The 18,477-nt window shown below is 46.2% G+C and overlaps 1 protein-coding gene and 1 long non-coding RNA gene across 2 annotated transcripts in view; one reads left to right on the top strand and one right to left on the bottom strand.

Annotated features, from left to right (window-relative positions):
• LOC144307906 (uncharacterized) overlaps window positions 1-18,477 on the bottom strand; it is a 58,852-nt gene that overhangs the window by 16,159 nt on the left and 24,216 nt on the right. The gene's annotated exons all lie outside the window — the stretch shown is intronic.
• Window positions 5,711-17,209, top strand: GLOD5 (glyoxalase domain containing 5). Its single transcript, XM_077888034.1, has 4 exons — window positions 5,711-5,859; window positions 9,538-9,675; window positions 15,646-15,801; window positions 16,875-17,209. Exons 1-4 carry the CDS (start codon window positions 5,797-5,799, stop codon window positions 16,998-17,000), a joined length of 483 nt encoding a protein of 160 aa, XP_077744160.1. The 5' UTR covers window positions 5,711-5,796; the 3' UTR covers window positions 17,001-17,209.

Below are 18,477 nucleotides of genomic sequence, written 5' to 3'. Positions count from 1 at the left end.
GCAACCACTGAGCCACTCAGGTGCCCAGAGCCTATGTGGCTTAAATGTCTTCCTTCAAGTCCTCACAAACTCTGGGTCTGGTGGAAAGGCAGGCGTTCGCTTTGGGGTAGAATATACTCTCAAACAAATGCTGTCCCAGTACATCGCATGGGCCTATGCTTGTAGGAACATCAAATGACCCTGAAAGTGGCCGTGATTTGGGAAGCCCTACCTGCTGCCCACTGGTTCCTCTGGGACTTGTCCTGGGCCAGTGGTGAGCAGGAAGGGAGCGTGTGAGGTTTCAGTCCCTCCACAGCAAGGGCCTCCATTCTAAGGAGGAAAAGAATTCTGCTGTTGGAGCTGTTTAGTGAAGCCAAAGTTATCTTTAATCCATCCGTGGAAAGGAGTAGCTGAATTATACCAACTCTTGATGCACCCTGAGGCCCAGTATTAAAGCCTGGCCCAGCCACAGAGCACCAGAACCTTGTTCACCCGTAGATCTCTGAAGAACGGGGCTCCACATCCAGCCTCCACCCAGGCAATGGAGCCAGTGTCTGACTTGGAAGTACAGATGCCCGCCCAGCCCCCTCCCCCTGGCCAGAGCTCTGCCTACCGTAAAGGAAAGATGAACGGGCACCTGGGTTGCTCAGTGGTCAAGCATCTGCCTTTGGCTCAGTCGTGATCCTGGGATCCTGGGATGTAGTCCTTCATCGGGCTCCCTGCAGGGAGCCTGCTTCTGCCTCTGCCTATGTGTCTGCCTCTCTCTCTGTGTCTCTCATGAATAAAGAAAATCTAAAAAAAAAAAAGGAAGGACGAACAGCTCCTGGAAGCCAGGAAGCCCTCTTGGAGGAAGAGTCCACCCCATCCCCCTCCATGAGCTCCTCAGCTTTCAGAGCCCATTCCAATGGAGGATTCAATCCACGCAGCAACACTGTGTATTTGGGGATTCTGAAATGACAAACGAACCCCACAATGTCAGTGGTTTCACATAGGAATAATCATTTATTTCTTGCTCCCCTCACAGATGAATCTGGCTGTTCCTGGTGGATAGGTGGGCTCCAGTGTGGCAGCTGAGGACCTCACGCTCTTTGTAGTGTGACTTTACTCCCTGCTGGGGCTCTAGCCCTCCAAAAGATGGACAAAGAGCAAATGGAGAAAGCACCATTGCAGACCTCCCAAGCAACAGATTGCAGATGTTTTTCTTTGGGCATCCCCACTACCCCCGAAAAGAGTCAGTCTGTGCAGTCCAGTGCTCGCTTTGGCAGCACGTACACTAAAGGTGAGGCCCACATTTTAGAGCCTGTTCTGTGCTTGGCTCCGGGGTGTTAAAAGACAAACTGGGGGACGCCTGGGTGGCTCAGTGGTTGAGCGTCTGTTTTCGGCTCAGGTTGTGATCCTGGGGTCCTGGGATCGAGTTCTGCATCAGGCTCTCTGCAGAGAGCCTGCTTCTCTTTCTGCCTGTCTCTGCTTCTCTCTCTGTGTCTCTTATGAACAAATAAAATATTTTTTAAAAGATAAACTGAGGCACGTTTAAATCTTCAGGAGTTTGTTGGAGCTTAAGTCAATTGCACTGGGGAGTGCCAAACTGGAAGTGGTTAGGAGAACTTCCAACAGGAGCTGGGGACAGTCTTCCATGGGGCAGGCGGGAGCAAAGGGACGAGATTATTTGATCAGCTATGATTGAAGCAGTTGCCTCACCTGGGAAAGCCCAGTTGGCTGTTTGTGATGGTTGTTCTTAAATTTTGGTGTCTTGGATGCAAGTGCATTGCTCTGGCTTAGGTTTCCATTCACTAACTGAGGCTACTAAGGCATCAGAGTCACCCCAGCCTAATGGTCTCCTTGTTGAATTACTTTTAGCAGGGAGTATTGGAATTTTCCCCTCTTATTCAGGGCCACCAGATGCACACCTCTGGCCTCATTCCCTCCTCATTCTGTGTGACAGCATGAATGGACACACCCCTGTGTGTGATGCCAGAAGCGTTCCCAGCCCTGTGCGTAACTTCAGGAGTGTCCAAAACTCAATCTGAGTGACCACAATTGTGTCCACATACCAGTATGTGTAACCTTGGGAGTGCCACTCCCCCAAGGCGTGTGACACCAACAGTGTCCACACCCTAGCCTATGATAGTGAGTGTTCAAAGCCTTATGTGAGTGACCCCAGAGGTGTGTGAACAGCGTTTGTGACCCCATGACAGTCTGCTCTCCTTTCTATGTGACCCCATTAGTGTCCAAATACCCATTTGTGTGATGCCAGGGATGTCCACACCCAGTCTATGTGACCCAAAAGAATTTGCATCCTGGTTTGTTTGAGCCCAGGGCCACCCACACCGCAGTCTCTGACCTCAGCAGTGTCCACTCCCAAGTCTATACCAGGGAGTGTCCCTCAATGTCTCTGTGTGACCACAGGAGTGTCTATATCTGTTTCTGAACTGAGAGGGGCCAATACATCATTTGTTTGATCAAAGAACTGTCCCCACCTCCGTCACTATGATCCTAGAAGTGTCTACTCCTCAGTCTGTATAACACCATAGATGTTCACCCCCTAATCTGCGTGACACAAGGGGAAACCCAATCCACAATGTGTGTGATTTCAGGAGTCTCCATGCCCCAGTGTGGTTAATGGCAAGAGTGTCCCAAACTCCTTCTGGGTGACCCCAGAGATTTCCACTCTCCAATGTGTGTAATAGACATCTTGGAGTGTTCACAACTCTGAGTGACCCTATGTCTGTCCACACTCCAGCATAAGTGACTCCAGGAATGTCCAAACCCCCATCTTTGTGACTCCATGTCTATCCCCACCCACTGATTCTTGCCTCATAGCTGTCTACACCTTAGGTTGTCTGAGCCCAAGAGTGCCCATATCCCTGTCTGAGTGACCCCCAAAGCTCCCCAATCCAACCTGCTATCTGACCCCTGGGATGTCCACACCCTGATATGTGTGACCCTGTGAATGTCTACTAGCCAGTCTGGGTGACTCCAGAATGTCTCCTCCTTAGCACGCGTGACTCCAGAAGTGTCACACACAAATCATTTTGACCCTAGGACCATCCACATCTGTTTGTTTGACTATGTAGTGTCAACACACTGGTCAATCTGACTCCAGAAATGTCTACAACCCATTCTGTGTCACCCCAAGAGTGTGTAGTCTCCAGTGTGTGCAATTCAAGGAGTATCCACTCCCTAGTGTGTGTGACTTCTGGATTGCCCAGACCCCCATCTGAGTAACCTAAGGCTGTCCGCCCCCAGTTTATATACTACTTCATGTGGTGGCCACACCCCTGTCCATGTAGCCCCGGGAGTATTCACACCCCACTCTGTGTGACCCCAGGTTTAGTCACACCCAAGGGGTGTCCACAAAACAGTCTCACTATAGTATATTCCAAGACAGTACTGGATTCTTCAGTGCTGCTGCACCTGTGCATGTTCTGTGGGTGTGACCTGTGAGGGGCTGTTCATGCCTCATTCAGTGGACCATTGTCCCTAGCTCCCACCCACACCATTAAGTGGCCTCTTCTTTTTTTAAAAAAGATTTTATTTATTTATTCATGACAGACATAGGCAGAGGGAGAAGCAGGCTCCCCGCAATGAGCCTGATGAGGGACTCAATCCCAGGACCCCGGGATCATACCCTGAGCCGAAGGCAGATGCTTAACCACTAGCCATCCAGGTGCCCCTAAGTGGCCTCTTCTAATCCTATTTCCCCTCACCCTCTCCAGATGACCATTGAATTCCCTTATCCTCCTCCCCAGCCACACACACGTATGTCTACATCCCCAAACAGACCGTGCCAGCCCCAGACCTTGAACAAAGGCCAGAGCAGCCAGCCTCCTGCCACAGACCTCACCCCGCAGAGTGGTGGAGAGGGAGCCAATAAAGGCACTGCTGATGGGAATAAAGCCTTCCAGGATGTGAAACATCTACAGAAATCAACTTTTTAACACCCTCTAGCATGTCAGGTCCACGTGGGCAAGGACTTTTGTCCGTCTAGTTCTTTGATGCCGCTCCAGTATCTAGAACAGCACTTGGTGCACAGAACGCGCTCCTTTGGTTTGGTGACTGAATGAACCCTCTGACCCAGCAATTCCACTTCTAACTCCATCTAGCACATACACACCTTCTCAGGGCCGTGTGCACAGGCTGGTAGGAGCAAACAATTGGGATCGACCTTGTAAATCTCCACATATGGCCAATGATGACTGCAGAGGGAAATGAATGCTGGGGGTTTGTGTTCTACCACAGAGCACACACGAGGCTGCACAGGTGGCAGGATGAGTGGGACCCGTGTGTGCCTGTGGAAGTGGGGTGCCTTCCACAGGGACAGAATGTTAACAAGGAAGAGCAGGTGGGAGCTGGTTACCGTGGTTGTGTGTATGTGTGTGTGTGTGTGTGTGTAAACACCAGAAACTGACCTCAGTGGTAATGTTTGGAGCATGGAGGTGGGGATGACCCCGTAGTCCATATACTTAATGTACTGTTGAAACCTTTTATACAAACCTATATTCATGTATTATAAGGAAAAATCATATGCTAAAATCAATACACATAGCACAAGAGAACTTGTGTGTGTGTTGGGGTGGGGTATCTGGGGTGTGCAGAGGAATAAGAATCTCAAACTCACATGCCCCAGGGGCTAGACCAGTAACCCCCAAGGGAAAGAGAACTCAGTGCAGGGTAAGGCAAGCAGCGTTGGGACTAGTGAATGTTCCCTGACTCCCAGCAGTGGAGGGAGAGGGCTTGGTAAGGGATGGGGCAAACCTCAAAGCTCACACCCCAAAAGAATTCAGAAACATTGCACCCTGGGACACAGAACACTTAATAGCTTAAGAGATCTTGCCTCAGAAACAGACCCATAAGTCAGTGGTCATACCTAACTCAGACAACTTCTAACTTCACACCCTGGATACAAACTCTGAATCTCAAATGTATCAGAGATCTCAAACCCCAGGGACACAAGCTTAAACAGACCAGAGGCCTCACACCCTAGAATAAAGAATCCCCTCACCACACTTAGGATGGGTGAATTTTCTGCTATTACAAAGTAATCCCTTACACGTACACCGTGTAATGGGCTGAATGCTTGTGTTCCCCCCAAATTCATATGTTTAAGTCCCAGCCCCCAAAGTGATGGTGTTAGGAGGTGAAGCCTTTGTGTGTGTGTGGGGGGGGGGTTGATTAGGATTTAGATGACGTTATGAGGGTGGGGTGCTCATGATGGGATTAGTGCCCTTCCAAGAGGGGACCAGAGAGCCTGCTCTTTCTCTCCACTGTGTGAAGACACAGAGAGAAGGGGGACATCCTCAAGTCAGGAAGAGAGACCTGACCAGCACATGACCCTGCTGGCACCCTGATCTCAAACTTCCAGCATCCAGAACTGCGAGAAAATTAATTTCAGGCCACCCAGTTTGTGATACTTTGTTATGGCAGCCTGAGCCAACGTCAGACCTCAAGCTTTTACTTTCAAAGCCTTGAGTTTTTTTTTTTTAAGATTTTATTTATTTATTCATGACAGACACAGAGAGAGAGAGGCAGGGACACAGGCAGAGGGAGAAGCAGGCTCCCCGTGGGGAGCCTGATGTGGGACTTAACCCCAGGACCTGGAGACCATGACCTGAGCTGAAGGCCGAAACCCAGCCACTGAGCCACCCAGGTGCCCCTTAAGGCCCTGAGTTTTATTTCAGAATACTTGTACTTGCACCGCCTACCCCTGTCACCACCAGCATTCCTCAGCCCATGGCCCTCCCATTCCTGACCCTTGATCTCCAGGCGCTGAGCCAGAGGGTTATCTGGAGGCTTCAGGGCAAGGACACCTAGCCTGCCATGCTGCACCATCTGCCCTCCAGGCTGGCAGCCAGGATGTGGGGCGGAACTTGCCAGAAGCAGGTGAGTGAGGTGGTCCCAGGGCCCGGGGGCACAGGTGTTCACACCAAGGCCGGGGATGCCCCAGCCCAGGCCCGGTAACCAGCTTCTCTTCTTTGTGGGCTCTCCTAGGGTGCTGACACCCATTTCCCCCGTCCTCCTGTCTCTTCTGCTTTCAAAGACAAGCAGAGGGCAGCAGAGGGACACAGAAAGGCCCTGTTCTAATGTGGCCAGACAGCAACATGTCTTCAAGAATGGACCTGGGCTGAGGGCTGACCGCTCTGCTCCCTTAGGGTGGCTTCAGGGAGCCAGTTGGGTGGGAGTGTCCTGATGGAGCAGTGTGGAGAGGGGCCAGGAAACCTGGCGCTGACCTTGAGGTTGGCCAGAAGAATTCCAGGGGCCCCTGGCACCCTGAAGGAGACCTTGAAGACGATTCTGTAGAAAAATAGGAGGCAGGAGGGAAGGCACGGTGTCCCGGGCACCCTACTATATAGAGATATCTACTGTGAGGAATAAACCATACTTCCTGTCATGCTTAGAACAGGGCTTGGCACAGAGTAAGACTTATATGACTACTATGTCCTGATGATCCTTTTATAAACCACCTCCCTAAACTCACCTTAACAACCTGGAACTATCTGGCCCTGGCTTTCCCCATGTACTCATACCTCACTCACTCTTGGATTCTAAACCACACTGGCCTTTCTTCTGGTTCTTTAAGACTCATCCTTGAATTTGTGAGGCTGGAGCTCCTTGTCTGCAAAATGGTATCTGGGGAGTGAGTCTGAGCTGGTAGGGCATTGAAAAGTGAGAGGAGGGGTACCTGGATGGCTCAGTGGTTGAGCATCTGCCTTTGGCTCAGGTCATGACCCCAGAGTCCTGGGATCAAGTCCCACATCGGGCTCCCCTCAGGGAACCTGCTTCTCCCTCTGCCTATGTCTCTGCCTCTCTCTGTGTGTCTCTCATGAATAAATAAACAAAATCTTAAAAAAAAATAAAAATGGGAGAAATGGGTTGAGTTGATTTCCAATAATACTATCAAAATTGGAGGAGGGTGTGTGTGGCTAAAGTGGCATGTAGGGGGAAATCTATAGTTCTAAATGCATAGATCAGGAAAGTTGAAAACCAGTGACCTGAGCTTCCATATCAAGAAGCTGGAAAAGGAACAGCAAATTGAACCTTTAGAAAGTGGAAGGAAGGGATCCCTGGGTGGCTCAGCGGTTGAGGGTCTGCCTTTGGCTCAGGGCATGATCCTGGAGACCCAGGATCGAATCCCACATCGGGCTCTCTGCAGGGAGCCTGCTTCTCCCTCTGCCTGTGTCTCTGCCTCTCTCTGTGTGTCTCTCATGAATAAATAAAATATTTAAAAAATATATTAGTAATTTCTGTTTTCTCTCAGGCAATTTTTAAAAAGATTTTATTTATTTATTCATAGGGAGGCAGAGAGAGAGAGAGTCAGAGACACAGGCAGAGGGAGAAGCAGGTTCCATGCAGGGACCCTGACATGGGACTCGATCCAGGGTCTCCAGGATCACACCCTGGGCTGCCGGTGGCACTGAACCGCTGCGCCACCGGCGCTGCCCTTTTCTCAGGCAATTAAGGGAAAAATACAAACTACCAATATCAGGAATGAAAAGGGGTGCTATTACAGATCCTACAGACATTAAAAGGTTTTTAACAATAAACTTTATTTTCAGTGGAGCCCAACATACAACTTTCTTTTTAATGGAGTCCAAAGGTCAGTCAATTTCTCATTCTATTGCTTGTGTGTCCCTTTGGATCCGCTGTATCCATGAGGACAGCAGAGCTCAGCAACTTTACTAATGCTTCCTCCACTCAGGAGAATAGAACAGCACAGTATTTTTTTTTAAGCTGGGGCTCAGTGAAATCGGTTGTTTAAAATGTAATGGTTTGAATGGAATTGAAGACAGTGGAACAGAATGAATCAAATAGCATAGGGTGGAATGGAATAGTCAGACTTTGTGCTAGGCACTGGGCCCTAACTGTTGTAGATATCCACTAATTGAGCAAATATTATTGAATATCTACTAGCTGTTTGGGACACAGTGTGGAACAGAGAGAAATCTCTGCCCTAATGTAGCTTATCTTCTAGTCAGAGAGAGAGAGATATCAGCATATGCATAAGGCCCTGAGGCCAAAGATACAAAGATTGCCTTTATGAGGAACAGGCAAAGAACAATGTAGCTTGAAATGGATGAGGCTGTAGAGACTAGGAACCACAGTAGGGAGTCTGAAATTTAACAAGATGATCATGACAACATCATCATCATCACCGTTAACTCTTTTTTTCCCCATTTATTTATTCACGAGAGACACAGAGAGGCAGACATATAAGAAGAAGGAAAAGCAGGCTCCCTGAGGGGAGCCAGATGCAGGACTCAATCCCAGGATGCAGGGATCACAACCTGAGCCAAAGGTAGATGCTCAACCACTGAGCCACCTGAGCCACCCAGGTGCCCCCATCACCGTTAACTCTTATAGCACTTGCTACATGCCAGGCATTGTTCTAAGCCCTTAAAAATCCAACTCTTTTTTTTTTAATGTTCACAATAATCTTATATGTATAGGGACACCTGGGTGGCTCAGCAGTTGAGCGTCTGCCTTTGGCTCAGGGCGTGATCCCAGGATTGAGTACCACATCGGGCTCCTTGTGGGGAGCCTGCTTCTCCCTCTGCCTATGTCTCTGCCCCCTCTGTGTGTGTCTCTCATGAATAAATAAATAAAATCTTTTAAAAATCTTATATGTATAAAATCATGCACATTTTATGGAAGGGGAAAGCACGGCACAGACAGATTAATTAAACATCAGTCTGGCACCCAAAATCTGTTCTTTTATTTTTTTAAAGATTTTATTTATTTACTCATGAGAGACACAGGGAGAGAGAGAGGCAGAGACAGGCAGAGGGAGAAGCAGGCTCCATACAGAGAGCCTGAAGTGGGACTCAATCCCAGGTCTCCAGGATCACACCCTGGGCCGAAGGTGGCGCTAAACCGCTGAGCCACCCGGGCTGTCCTGTTCTTTTAACTGCTATACTCTGCTATAGTGCCAGACCACAGACACTTTATAATCCTGTAGCAGATGTAAAGTAAATATATAAATTACTAAAGAATGCAAATCAAGAGAAAGAGCAGGTGGGAAGTGTGCAGATGGCTGGAAGTAAGAAGCAGGGAGGTATGCCATCCCACTGGGTGTCAAGGTGGATCTGGAAACACATATGCAAAGAAATATTTATTCTGTCTGAGATGCTCCTTTCCTGTCCTAGCATAGCTAAGGAGTGAGAAAAAAAGGGGACTGGGTTAAACCGGCCAACGGAGGGCTTGTACTCATAGGGTTAGGCCTCCTCTAGGTCTTATCATTTCTGGCAAAAGAGAAGAATTCCAGCTTGGGGACAAAAAGAGAGGGTTTGGTCTTGGTCTCCACTTCCCTTAACTTCATCTCTATCCTTCTACAAGGGGAAAGAGAACAAGAAAACAGAAAAGAGTGGTCATGGTAGACTCTTGTGAATCCACACAAGGGTGATAAGACTCTACACAAGTTTCCTCCCAGGACTTTCCCCTGGAAATGGAGTGGGGAGGAAATATACTACTTGTGAAGAGAGGAGAGGTGAAGAGAAGGAAACAGGAAACATGGGTGTGACCAGTGGCAATGTGATCTTTTTTGAATTTCTTTTTTTTTTTAAGTCATGGAGGAACAGCAGTCAGACTCTTTCATCATGTCTTATCAGTAGACTTGACCACATTGTGATGACAGTAAAGAGTATCAAAGACACCACCATGTTTTATTCCAAGATCCTGGGCATGGAAGTCACAACTTTCAAGGTAATTGCTTTCCCAAGTACAAACTGTAAGTGAAGTAGAATTTGGTTATAATACTTTTAACCCCCCTCCCCTAAAAAAAACCCACAGGAAATCTGTGAGAAAAATTTAAAGCATCCATGTAGGAGATTCCAAACTCTGAAGAGTGGAACTTCAAGAGAAAGAATAGAGAAAAGGGAGGGGAGGAAATTGCCATAAAAGTAATGCAAAATAACTTCCCAGTCTTTATACAGAAAGCACATTGACACTTAGATATGTTCTTATGGAATTACAGGACATCAAAGTGGAAATGAATATCCTACGACTTTTCAAAAAGAGAGAGAGAGGTTTTTTCTTTAAAAAGAAAAAGCTCGGGCAGCCCGGGTGGCGCAGCGGTTTGGCGCTGCCTGCAGCCTGGGGTGTGATCCTGGAGACCCAGGATCGAGTCCCACATCAGGCTCCCTGCATGGAGCCTGCTTCTCCCTCTCCCTCTGCCTGTGTCTCTGCCTCTCTCTGTGTGTCTATGAATAAATAAACAAAATCTTTAAAAAAAATAAAAAGAAAAGAAAAAGCTCAGCAGAGTATGCCACCCTTGATTTCAGGGTCATGAGTTTGAGCCCCATGTTGGGCATGGAGCCTACTTTAAAAAAAAAGAAAAGTAGTTCAACTACAAAGGGAAAAGAAATATGCAGATACCAGATTGCCCAAGAGTCACATCAGAGACCAGAAGACAGTAGAACAATTTCAAGATTCTGAGGGGAAAATTCTATGTCGAGCCAAACTATTAATCCAGGTGAGTATAAAATAAAACATTCTTAGATATATGGGGCACATGGCTGGCTCAGTGACTCTTGATCTCGGGGTTGTAAGTTCGAGCCCCATATTGGGCTTAGAGTTCACTTAAAAAAACTTAGACATAAAGAGTCAGAAACTTTGCCCACTTGCTTTGAAAATTACTTGAGAGCATGATACATTAAAATGAGTGATTAAGCCAGGTGTAGAAAAGACATCAAAGTCAGGACACAGTGGATCCCAAGAGGAAGATCCCAGAAAGCTACCTATCAAACACTCAGTCTAGTTTGGAACCGGTGAAAGAAAGGTTCCAAGAAAGAGAGTGAGCCACAGAAAAAAAAAAGAATGAATACTTCTTGAGAATTCAAATGACTTTAAAGATGGGAAATATGTCTTTTTCTTTCAAATTCTTAACTTTTAAAATTTTTTTTAAAATTTATTTATGATAGTCACACAGAGAGAGAAAGAGAGGCAGAGACATAGGCAGAGGGAGAAGCAGGCTCCATGCACTGGGAGCCCGACGTGGGATTCGATCCCGGGTCTCCAAGATCGCGCCCTGGGCCAAAGGCAGGCAGGCGCTAAACCGCTGCGCCACCCAGGGATCTCAGGAAATATGTCTTAAATTGAAAAAGTGCATGGGAGGTGGTGCCTGGGTGGCTCAGATGGTTAAGTGTGTGCCTTTGTTGGGTCATAATCCTCTGGGTCCTGGGATCCAGCCTGCCATCAGGCTCCATGCTCGGCACGGAGTCTGCTTCTCCCCCTGCCCCTACACCTGCCTCTGCTCATGTGAACTCTCTCTGTATCTCTGTTTCAAGTGAAAATAAAATCTTAAAAAAGGGGGCCCATGGAATGGCAAACAGGGTAAACATTTAAAATTAACAGTGTGCCTGGCTGGCTCAGTTGGTAGAGCATGCAACTCTTGATCTTGGAGTCGTGAGTTCAAGTCCTACGTTGGGTGTAGAGATTACTCAAAAATAAAATCCTTAAAAAATTAAATAAAACTAACATGGAATGCTATGCATAAAAGTAGAATTGTGCCCCATCAGCAGGCTCTTCACAGGGAGCCCGATGCAGGACTCAATCCGGGATCCCGGGATCACACGACCTGAGGCGAAGGCAGGAGCCCAACAGCTGAGCCACCCAGGCGTCCCTAACATCGGACTTAATAGCAACACCAGCTTCAGGAAAACAACAAAGAAACATATTTAAAAGGCTTTGGGAGGGCAGCCTGGGTGGCTCAGTGGTTTAACGCCGCCTTTAGCCCAGGGCGATCCTGGAGACCTGGAATCGAGTTCCAAGTCAGCCTCCCTGCATGGAGCCTGCTTCTCCCTCTGCCTCTCTCTCTGTGTCTCTCACAAATAAATAAAATATTTTAAAAGTATAAAATAAAAGGCTGTGGGAGGGGTGCCTGGGTGGCTCATTAGGTGCAGCATCCCCTTTTGGCTCAGGTCATGATCTTGGCCTGGTATCCGGCCTGTGCCGGACTCTGCTCAGCGGGGAGTCTGGTTCTCCCTCTCCAGCTTCCCCTGCTTGTGTGCACACTTTCTCTGTGTGTCAAATAAAGAAAATATATATTTTTTAAAAAGGCCATGGGGAAAAAAAAAAAGGCTGGGGGAAAATAACCTACAACCTCGAATTCTATGCTCAGCCAAACTGTAACTCATATGATATAAGATCATTTTCTGAAAAATGGATGTGGTATCCACCATGGTGATAGAAAAGAAAGAAAAAGGAACATGATAAAAGAAATGGTAGAGGTGGAGAGGGAGGTGACATGAAGAGGACAGGAGGGCCATTGAGATACTAGCTGTCTGTAGTTCATCTATCAAAACATAAAGATGCAAGTGGGGTTTTAAAAAGTTATAAAGCAAAAATAAATAAATAAATAAATAAATAAATAAATAAATAAATAAATAGTTATAAAGCAACTAAAAGAGGAACTACAAATTATGATAGAATTCTATTAGGAGGGGTAGTAATGTAGATGGCTAACGTAGATGGGCTAAATTCTTACTTATCAGAGCAGGGAGAGGAGTGAAAATGTCTAAAGCTGCCCATTATCAGTCAGGTACTATCTGGAGTCACATAGGAGAAAACTCAACTAACAGTGGATTAAAGAAGATCGAGTTTTTTCTTTCATTTAACAACCTCTGTAGAAAGTTGAGGATCAAGCCTTGGCTGGGAAGAAGGAAATGAATGAGCGAGAAGTGCCAGCTCAGGGGGAGCAGGAGGTTCCCAGAAGCTCCACCCACAACCTTTGTGACATCTCCCTGTCCAGTCCATCTTACATGGCCGCCCCCAGCAAGGAATGCTGGGAAATGTAGGCTTTTTAAAGGTGGGCAATTGACCCCTTTGAAATTGGGTTGTTTAGAAGAAAAAAATGAGAGTTTGTTCTTTGCTGTTGAGTTTCATAAGTTCTTTATAGATCTTGGATACTAGCCCTTTATCTGATAGGTCACTTGCAAATATCTTCTCCCATCCTGTAGGTTGTCTTTTAGTTTTGTTGACTGTTTCTTTTACTGTGCAGAAGCTTTTGATCTTGATCAAGTCCCAATAGTTCATTTTTGCTTGTTTCCCTTGCTTTCATAGATGTATCTTGCAAGAAGTTGCTGTGGCCAAGTTCAAAAAGGGTGTTGCCTGTGTTCTCCTCTAGGATTTTGATGGATTGTCTCTCATTTAGAACTTTCAACCATTTTGAGTTTATCTTTGTGTATGGTGTAAGAGAATGGTCTGGTTTCATTCTTCTGCACGTGGCTGTCCAATTTTCCCAGCACCATTTATTGAAGAGACTGTCCTTTTTCCAGTGGATAGTCCTTTCCTGCTTTGTCAAATATTAGTTGGCCATAGAGTTGAGGGGCCATTTCTGGGTTCTCTATTCTGTTCCATTGATCTATGTGTCTGTTTTTGTGCCAGTACCACACTGTCTTGATGAACACAGCTTTGTAGTACAGCTTGAAATCTAGCATTGTGATGCCCCCAGCTCTGGTTTTCTTTTTCAATATTCCCCTGGCTATTCGGGGTCTCTTCTGATTCCACACAAATCTTAAGATGATTTGTTCCAACTCTCTGAAGAAAGTCCATGGTATTTTGATAGGGATGCACTGAATGTGTAAATTGCCCTGGGTAGCATAGACATTTTCACAATATTAATTTTTCCAATCCATGAGCATGGAATATTTTTCCATCTCTTTGTGTATTCCTCAATTTCTTTCAGAAGTGTTCTGTAGTTTTTAGGGTATAGATCCTTTACCTCTTTGGTGAGGTTTATTCCTAGGTATCTTATGCTTTTGGGTGCAATTGTAAATGGCATTGATTCCTTAATTTCTTTCTTCAGTCTCATTGTTAAGTGTATAGAGATGCCACTGATTTCTGGGCATTGATCTTGCATCTTGCCACATTGCCGAATTGCTGTATGAGTTTTAGCAATCTTGGGGCGGAGTCTTTTTGGTTTTCTTTTTTTTTTTCTTTTGGGTTTTCTATGTACAGTATCATGTAATCTGCAAAGAGAGAGAGTTTGACTTCTTTGCCAATTTGAATGCCTTTAATGTCTTTTTGTTGCCTGATTGCTGAGGCTAGGACTTCTAGTACTATGTTGAATAGCAGTGGTGAGAGTGGACATCCCTGTCGTGTTCCTGATCTTAGAGGAAAGGCTCCCAGTGTTTCCCCATTGAGAATGATATTTGCAGTGGGCTTTATGTAGATGGCTTTTAAGATGTTGAGGAATGTTCCCTCTATCCCTACACTCTGAAGAGTAACAAGACAGGAAACAACAAATGTTGGAAAGGATGTGGAGAAAGGGGAACCCTCTTGCACTGTTGGTGGGAGTGTGAACTGGTACAGCCACTCTGGTAAACTGTGTGGAGGTTCCTCAAAGAGTTAAAAATAGATCTGCCCTACGTCCCAGCAATTGCACTGCTGGGGATTTACCCCAAAGATATAGATACAGTGAAAAACTGAAACACCTGCACCCCAGTGTTTATAGCAGCAATGTCCACAATAGCCAAACTGTGGAAGGAGCCTCAGTGTCCATCGAAAGATGAATGGCGGGGATCCCTGGGTGGCACAGCGGTTTGGCGCCTGCCTTTGGCCCAGGGCGCGATCCTGGAGACCCAGGATCGAATCCCACATCAGGCTCCCGGTGCATGGAGCCTGCTTCTCCCTCTGCCTATGTCTCTGCCTCTCTCTCTCTCTCTGTATGACTATCATAAATAAATAATCAAAAAAAAAATAAAAAAAAGAGAGATGAATGGATAAAGCAGCTGTGGTCTATGTATACAATGGAATATTCCTCAGCCATTAGAAATGACAAATACCCACCATTTGCTTCGACGTGGATGGAACTGGAGGGGATTATGCTGAGTGAAGTAAGTCAACTGGAGAAAGACAAACATTATATGGTCTCATTCATTTGGGGAATATAAAAAATAGTGAAAGGGAGTAAAGGGGAAAGGAGAGAAAATGAGTGGGAAATATCAGAGAGGGTGACAGAACATGAGAGACTCCTAACTCTGGGAAACGAACAAGGAGTGGTGGAGGGGGAGGTGGGCAGGGTGACGGGGTGACTGGGTGACTGGCACGGAGTAGGGCACTTGATGGGATGAGCATTGGGTGGTATACTATATGTTAGCAAACTGAACGCCAATAAAAAAATATACCAAAAAAAGAAAAAAAGGAGAGATGTATATTATATTGTATACTAAGTAAATGTATATTAAGACAAATTGTTGTCTCTGCCATGGGCAGTATTTACATATTATTTGATGATAATGCAAATAATTTCCAGAAGAAATACATAAACACACACACACACACACACACACATGCTGAAAGCAGTTGCCTTTAAGGAATGAGATGGCGGTGAAGCAAGGGGCTGTTGCTTTTAATTTTTAAAAATTTTTAAAAGATTTTATTTATTTATTCATGAGAGACACAGAGAGAGAGAGAGAGGCAGAGACACAGGCGGAGGGTGAAGCAGGCTCCATGCAGGAAGCCCGATGTGGGACTTGATCCAGGGTCCCCAGGATCACACCCTGGACCAAAGGCAGGCGCTAAACTGCTGAGCCACCCAGGGATCCCCAGGGCTGTTGCTTTTAATTAAAAGCCTCATTGGACCTTGTTTTAACCTTGCTGGGGTAGGGAGGGGGCTTTGCCTCACACTCATCTTGGGGGTTTAGTCCTCTATTGTTCTTCCTCCCCACATAGGGTGACCGGAAAGCATTGTGTTTTGGAGATCAGAAATTGAACCTCCACGAGGTGGGAAAGGAATTTGAACCCAAAGCTGCTCACCCAGTTCCTGGCTCCCTGGATATATGTCTGATAACAGAAGTACCTTTGGAGGAAATGGTCCAGCACCTCAAGGTAAGTTGGACAACATTTTTTTTGAGAAAGCTGCCGCTGATATGGCAAAAACAGAAGCAAGACTCAGGCAGGTCTTCCTCAAACTTCAGGTCTAACAGGTTTTGTCACTTCTAGAGAATGCCTGTACACAACTGTTTGCTCATTATTTCTGCTGACATCACTGTTTTAGGTAAACAAATCTATTTTAAAAGGAAAGAGCACATCGTTCTTGTAAAAAAAAAAAAAAACCCTAAATTCTTCTTACAGAAACGCATTTCTGTAAAAAGCATAAATTCGACTGAGTATGTGAAACGCCCATTATATCTTGACACAAGGGAAGTTAACTTGTAAAAACAAATAGCTATAAAAACACCAGTCATTTAGATTCTACCCACTTCCTTTCTCTGAACCCTCTGGGCCTGACATTACAAAGGGAGATTTGGCAAATGGTTGAGGAGGTGCCCAGGACTTGTTGGCATCTACCAGAGGCTTTCTTCTTGGTATAACTAGGAGGATTGAAAGTCTTGGCTGGATTGGTCAGAGGATTATGCGACTATTGTTCTTGGAGTTGTGAGTTCAAGTCCCACATTGGGTGTAGAGATTACTTAACAAGAGAAAAAAAAAAGGATTGAAATAGGATTGAAGAGGGAATATTAACTTGGCATCCCTCTAAAACCTAAAATGATTTCACGTAAAGGAAGCACTGCTTCTCCATCTGGGGAACACAGATTGGGTTTTGCCTATAATCTTTCTTTGGAAAGTATCAGCGAAAAAGGTTAGTTCGGAAGTAAAGTGGGGAAAGCAGAGGAGTTAAGATTATGGACTTTGGTCCAGACTACCTGGGTTTGAATCCTGGCTCTACCACTTACTAGATAATACTAGGTACCATTATCATTTCCACTCTACAGATGAGGAAACTGAGGCAGTTTGGTACAGTGGTGAAGCCCAGGCAGCTGATCTGTGGCTGGAGCAGAGTGAGAGGGAAGAATGGCCAGAGATGAAGTCAGGAAGAGTTCAGGGGCCTTCTCAGGATTCAATTTTGGTCTCATACATGGACTGTGATGAATGACTTTTGTCTTCTCCTCCTATTTCAGGCTTGTGAGGTCCCTATTGAGGAGGGTCCAGTCCCCAGAACAGGGGCCAAAGGACCTATTATGTCCATATATTTCCGAGACCCTGACAGAAACCTCATTGAGGTGTCCAACTATATCCCCTCATAATTGAGGCTGGCCCTTCTCTGTTCTGTTCCCCGCCATGTCTCCCTCTCCCTTCCTTCCTGCAAACTCTCACCCAAGCCCAGAGATCTCTAAGGACTGATGACTTCGGCACTTCACTCTTCCTACTGGGGTGGAACTGAGTTGGGTTTGGAACCAAAACTACCTGTCTGAATATCCCCCAAGTTTCCCCTAATAAATAATGTCTCAATTAATATGAGCTCTTTGTTATTACCATCTTGGTGTTATGTATGGATGTGTTCACCTAGGATGTGAGGTCTCTGAACTGTTTGGGGGTTGGTGACCAGGGAACATCTCTGAAGACCAAATCCAGAGTCATCCCCTTGGGATTCAGGGCCCTGAAAGATTTCTCCTTGTTACTGAGCCCATAAATTTTTCATCCTCCTGGAATTCACCTCAACCCTTCCAAGTGCTGCCTGCTGTATCCTCTACCCCAGATGCCTCACTGAGCCTCCAGACCTCTGTGAGTCCCACAGAGCCTTCAAGGACCACTCCAGATGATACTGCCTCTTCCTGGAGTGCCTTATCTGATCACACCTCAGGTGATTGCAGTACCTTCTGCCTTTGGATTTGGTGGGTCCAGACTCATCTCTTTTTTTTTTTTTTTTTGTAAAGATTTTATTTATTTATTTATTTTTTACATTTTTTAAAATTTTTTTATTTATTTATGATAGCCACAGAGAGAGAGAGAGAGGCAGAGACACAGGCAGAGGGAGAAGCAGGCTCCATGCACCGGGAGCCCGACATGGGATTCGATCCCGGGTCTCCAGGATCGCGCCCTGGGCCAAAGGCAGGCGCTAAACCGCTGCGCCACCCAGGGATCCCCAAGATTTTATTTATTTATTCATGAGAGACACACAGAGAGGCAGAGACACAGGCAGAGGGAGAAGCAGGTTTCCTCCAAGGAGCCTGATGTGGGACTCGACCCCAGATCCTGGGATCACGCCCTGAGCCGAAGGCAGATGCTCAACTGCTGAGCCACCCAGGCATCCCAGACTCATCTTGAGGCTCAGCTCCTGACAGAGTAGATAGGACAGGGACAAATCTTACCTGTTTCTGTCCTCCCTTTCCCCAACACCATCCATTCAGTCAACTAGTGAACATATATTGAGCACCTACTGTGTACTTAACCCTGTTCCAGACATGGGGGAGACCATGTTGAACAGAAGAAATAAGCCTATCTAGGTTTTGGGAGCTGCCATTCTAGCGGGAGAGACAGAGAATAAATAAAATTAAGGAAAACATGAAGTATGTTAGAGGATGAGAAATGCTTTGGAGAAAAAGAAAACATGGGAAAGAGGGAATGCAGGTAAAATTTGACAGGGCAGTTTCTGATGTATAACGGGGTGGTCAAGGGAATCTTCACTGAGGAACCATTTGAGCACATATCTGAGGAGAGGAGGGAGTTGCACCACCGACAGCTGGAGGAAGAGCAGAACAGGCAGAGAACAACCTGTGCAAA

The sequence above is a fragment of the Canis aureus genome, chromosome X (genome assembly GCF_053574225.1).
Source record: "Canis aureus isolate CA01 chromosome X, VMU_Caureus_v.1.0, whole genome shotgun sequence".
NCBI lineage: Eukaryota > Metazoa > Chordata > Mammalia > Carnivora > Canidae > Canis > Canis aureus.
The sequence above is the reverse complement of the archived record's forward strand: the minus strand, read 5'-3'. Positions and strand labels throughout refer to the sequence as shown.

What these genes read in the sequence shown, in the direction of transcription:
- GLOD5 (XM_077888034.1), top strand. Translation starts at nt 5,797, where the DNA reads ATGCTGCACCATCTGCCCTCCAGGCTGGCAGCCAGGATGTGGGGCGGA. An exon ending in GCGGAACTTGCCAGAAGCAG is followed by an intron (nt 5,860 to 9,537) that starts GTGAGTGAGGTG and finishes TTTTTTTTTAAG; the next exon opens with TCATGGAGGAACAGCAGTCA. An exon ending in TGGAAGTCACAACTTTCAAG is followed by an intron (nt 9,676 to 15,645) that starts GTAATTGCTTTC and finishes CTCCCCACATAG; the next exon opens with GGTGACCGGAAAGCATTGTG.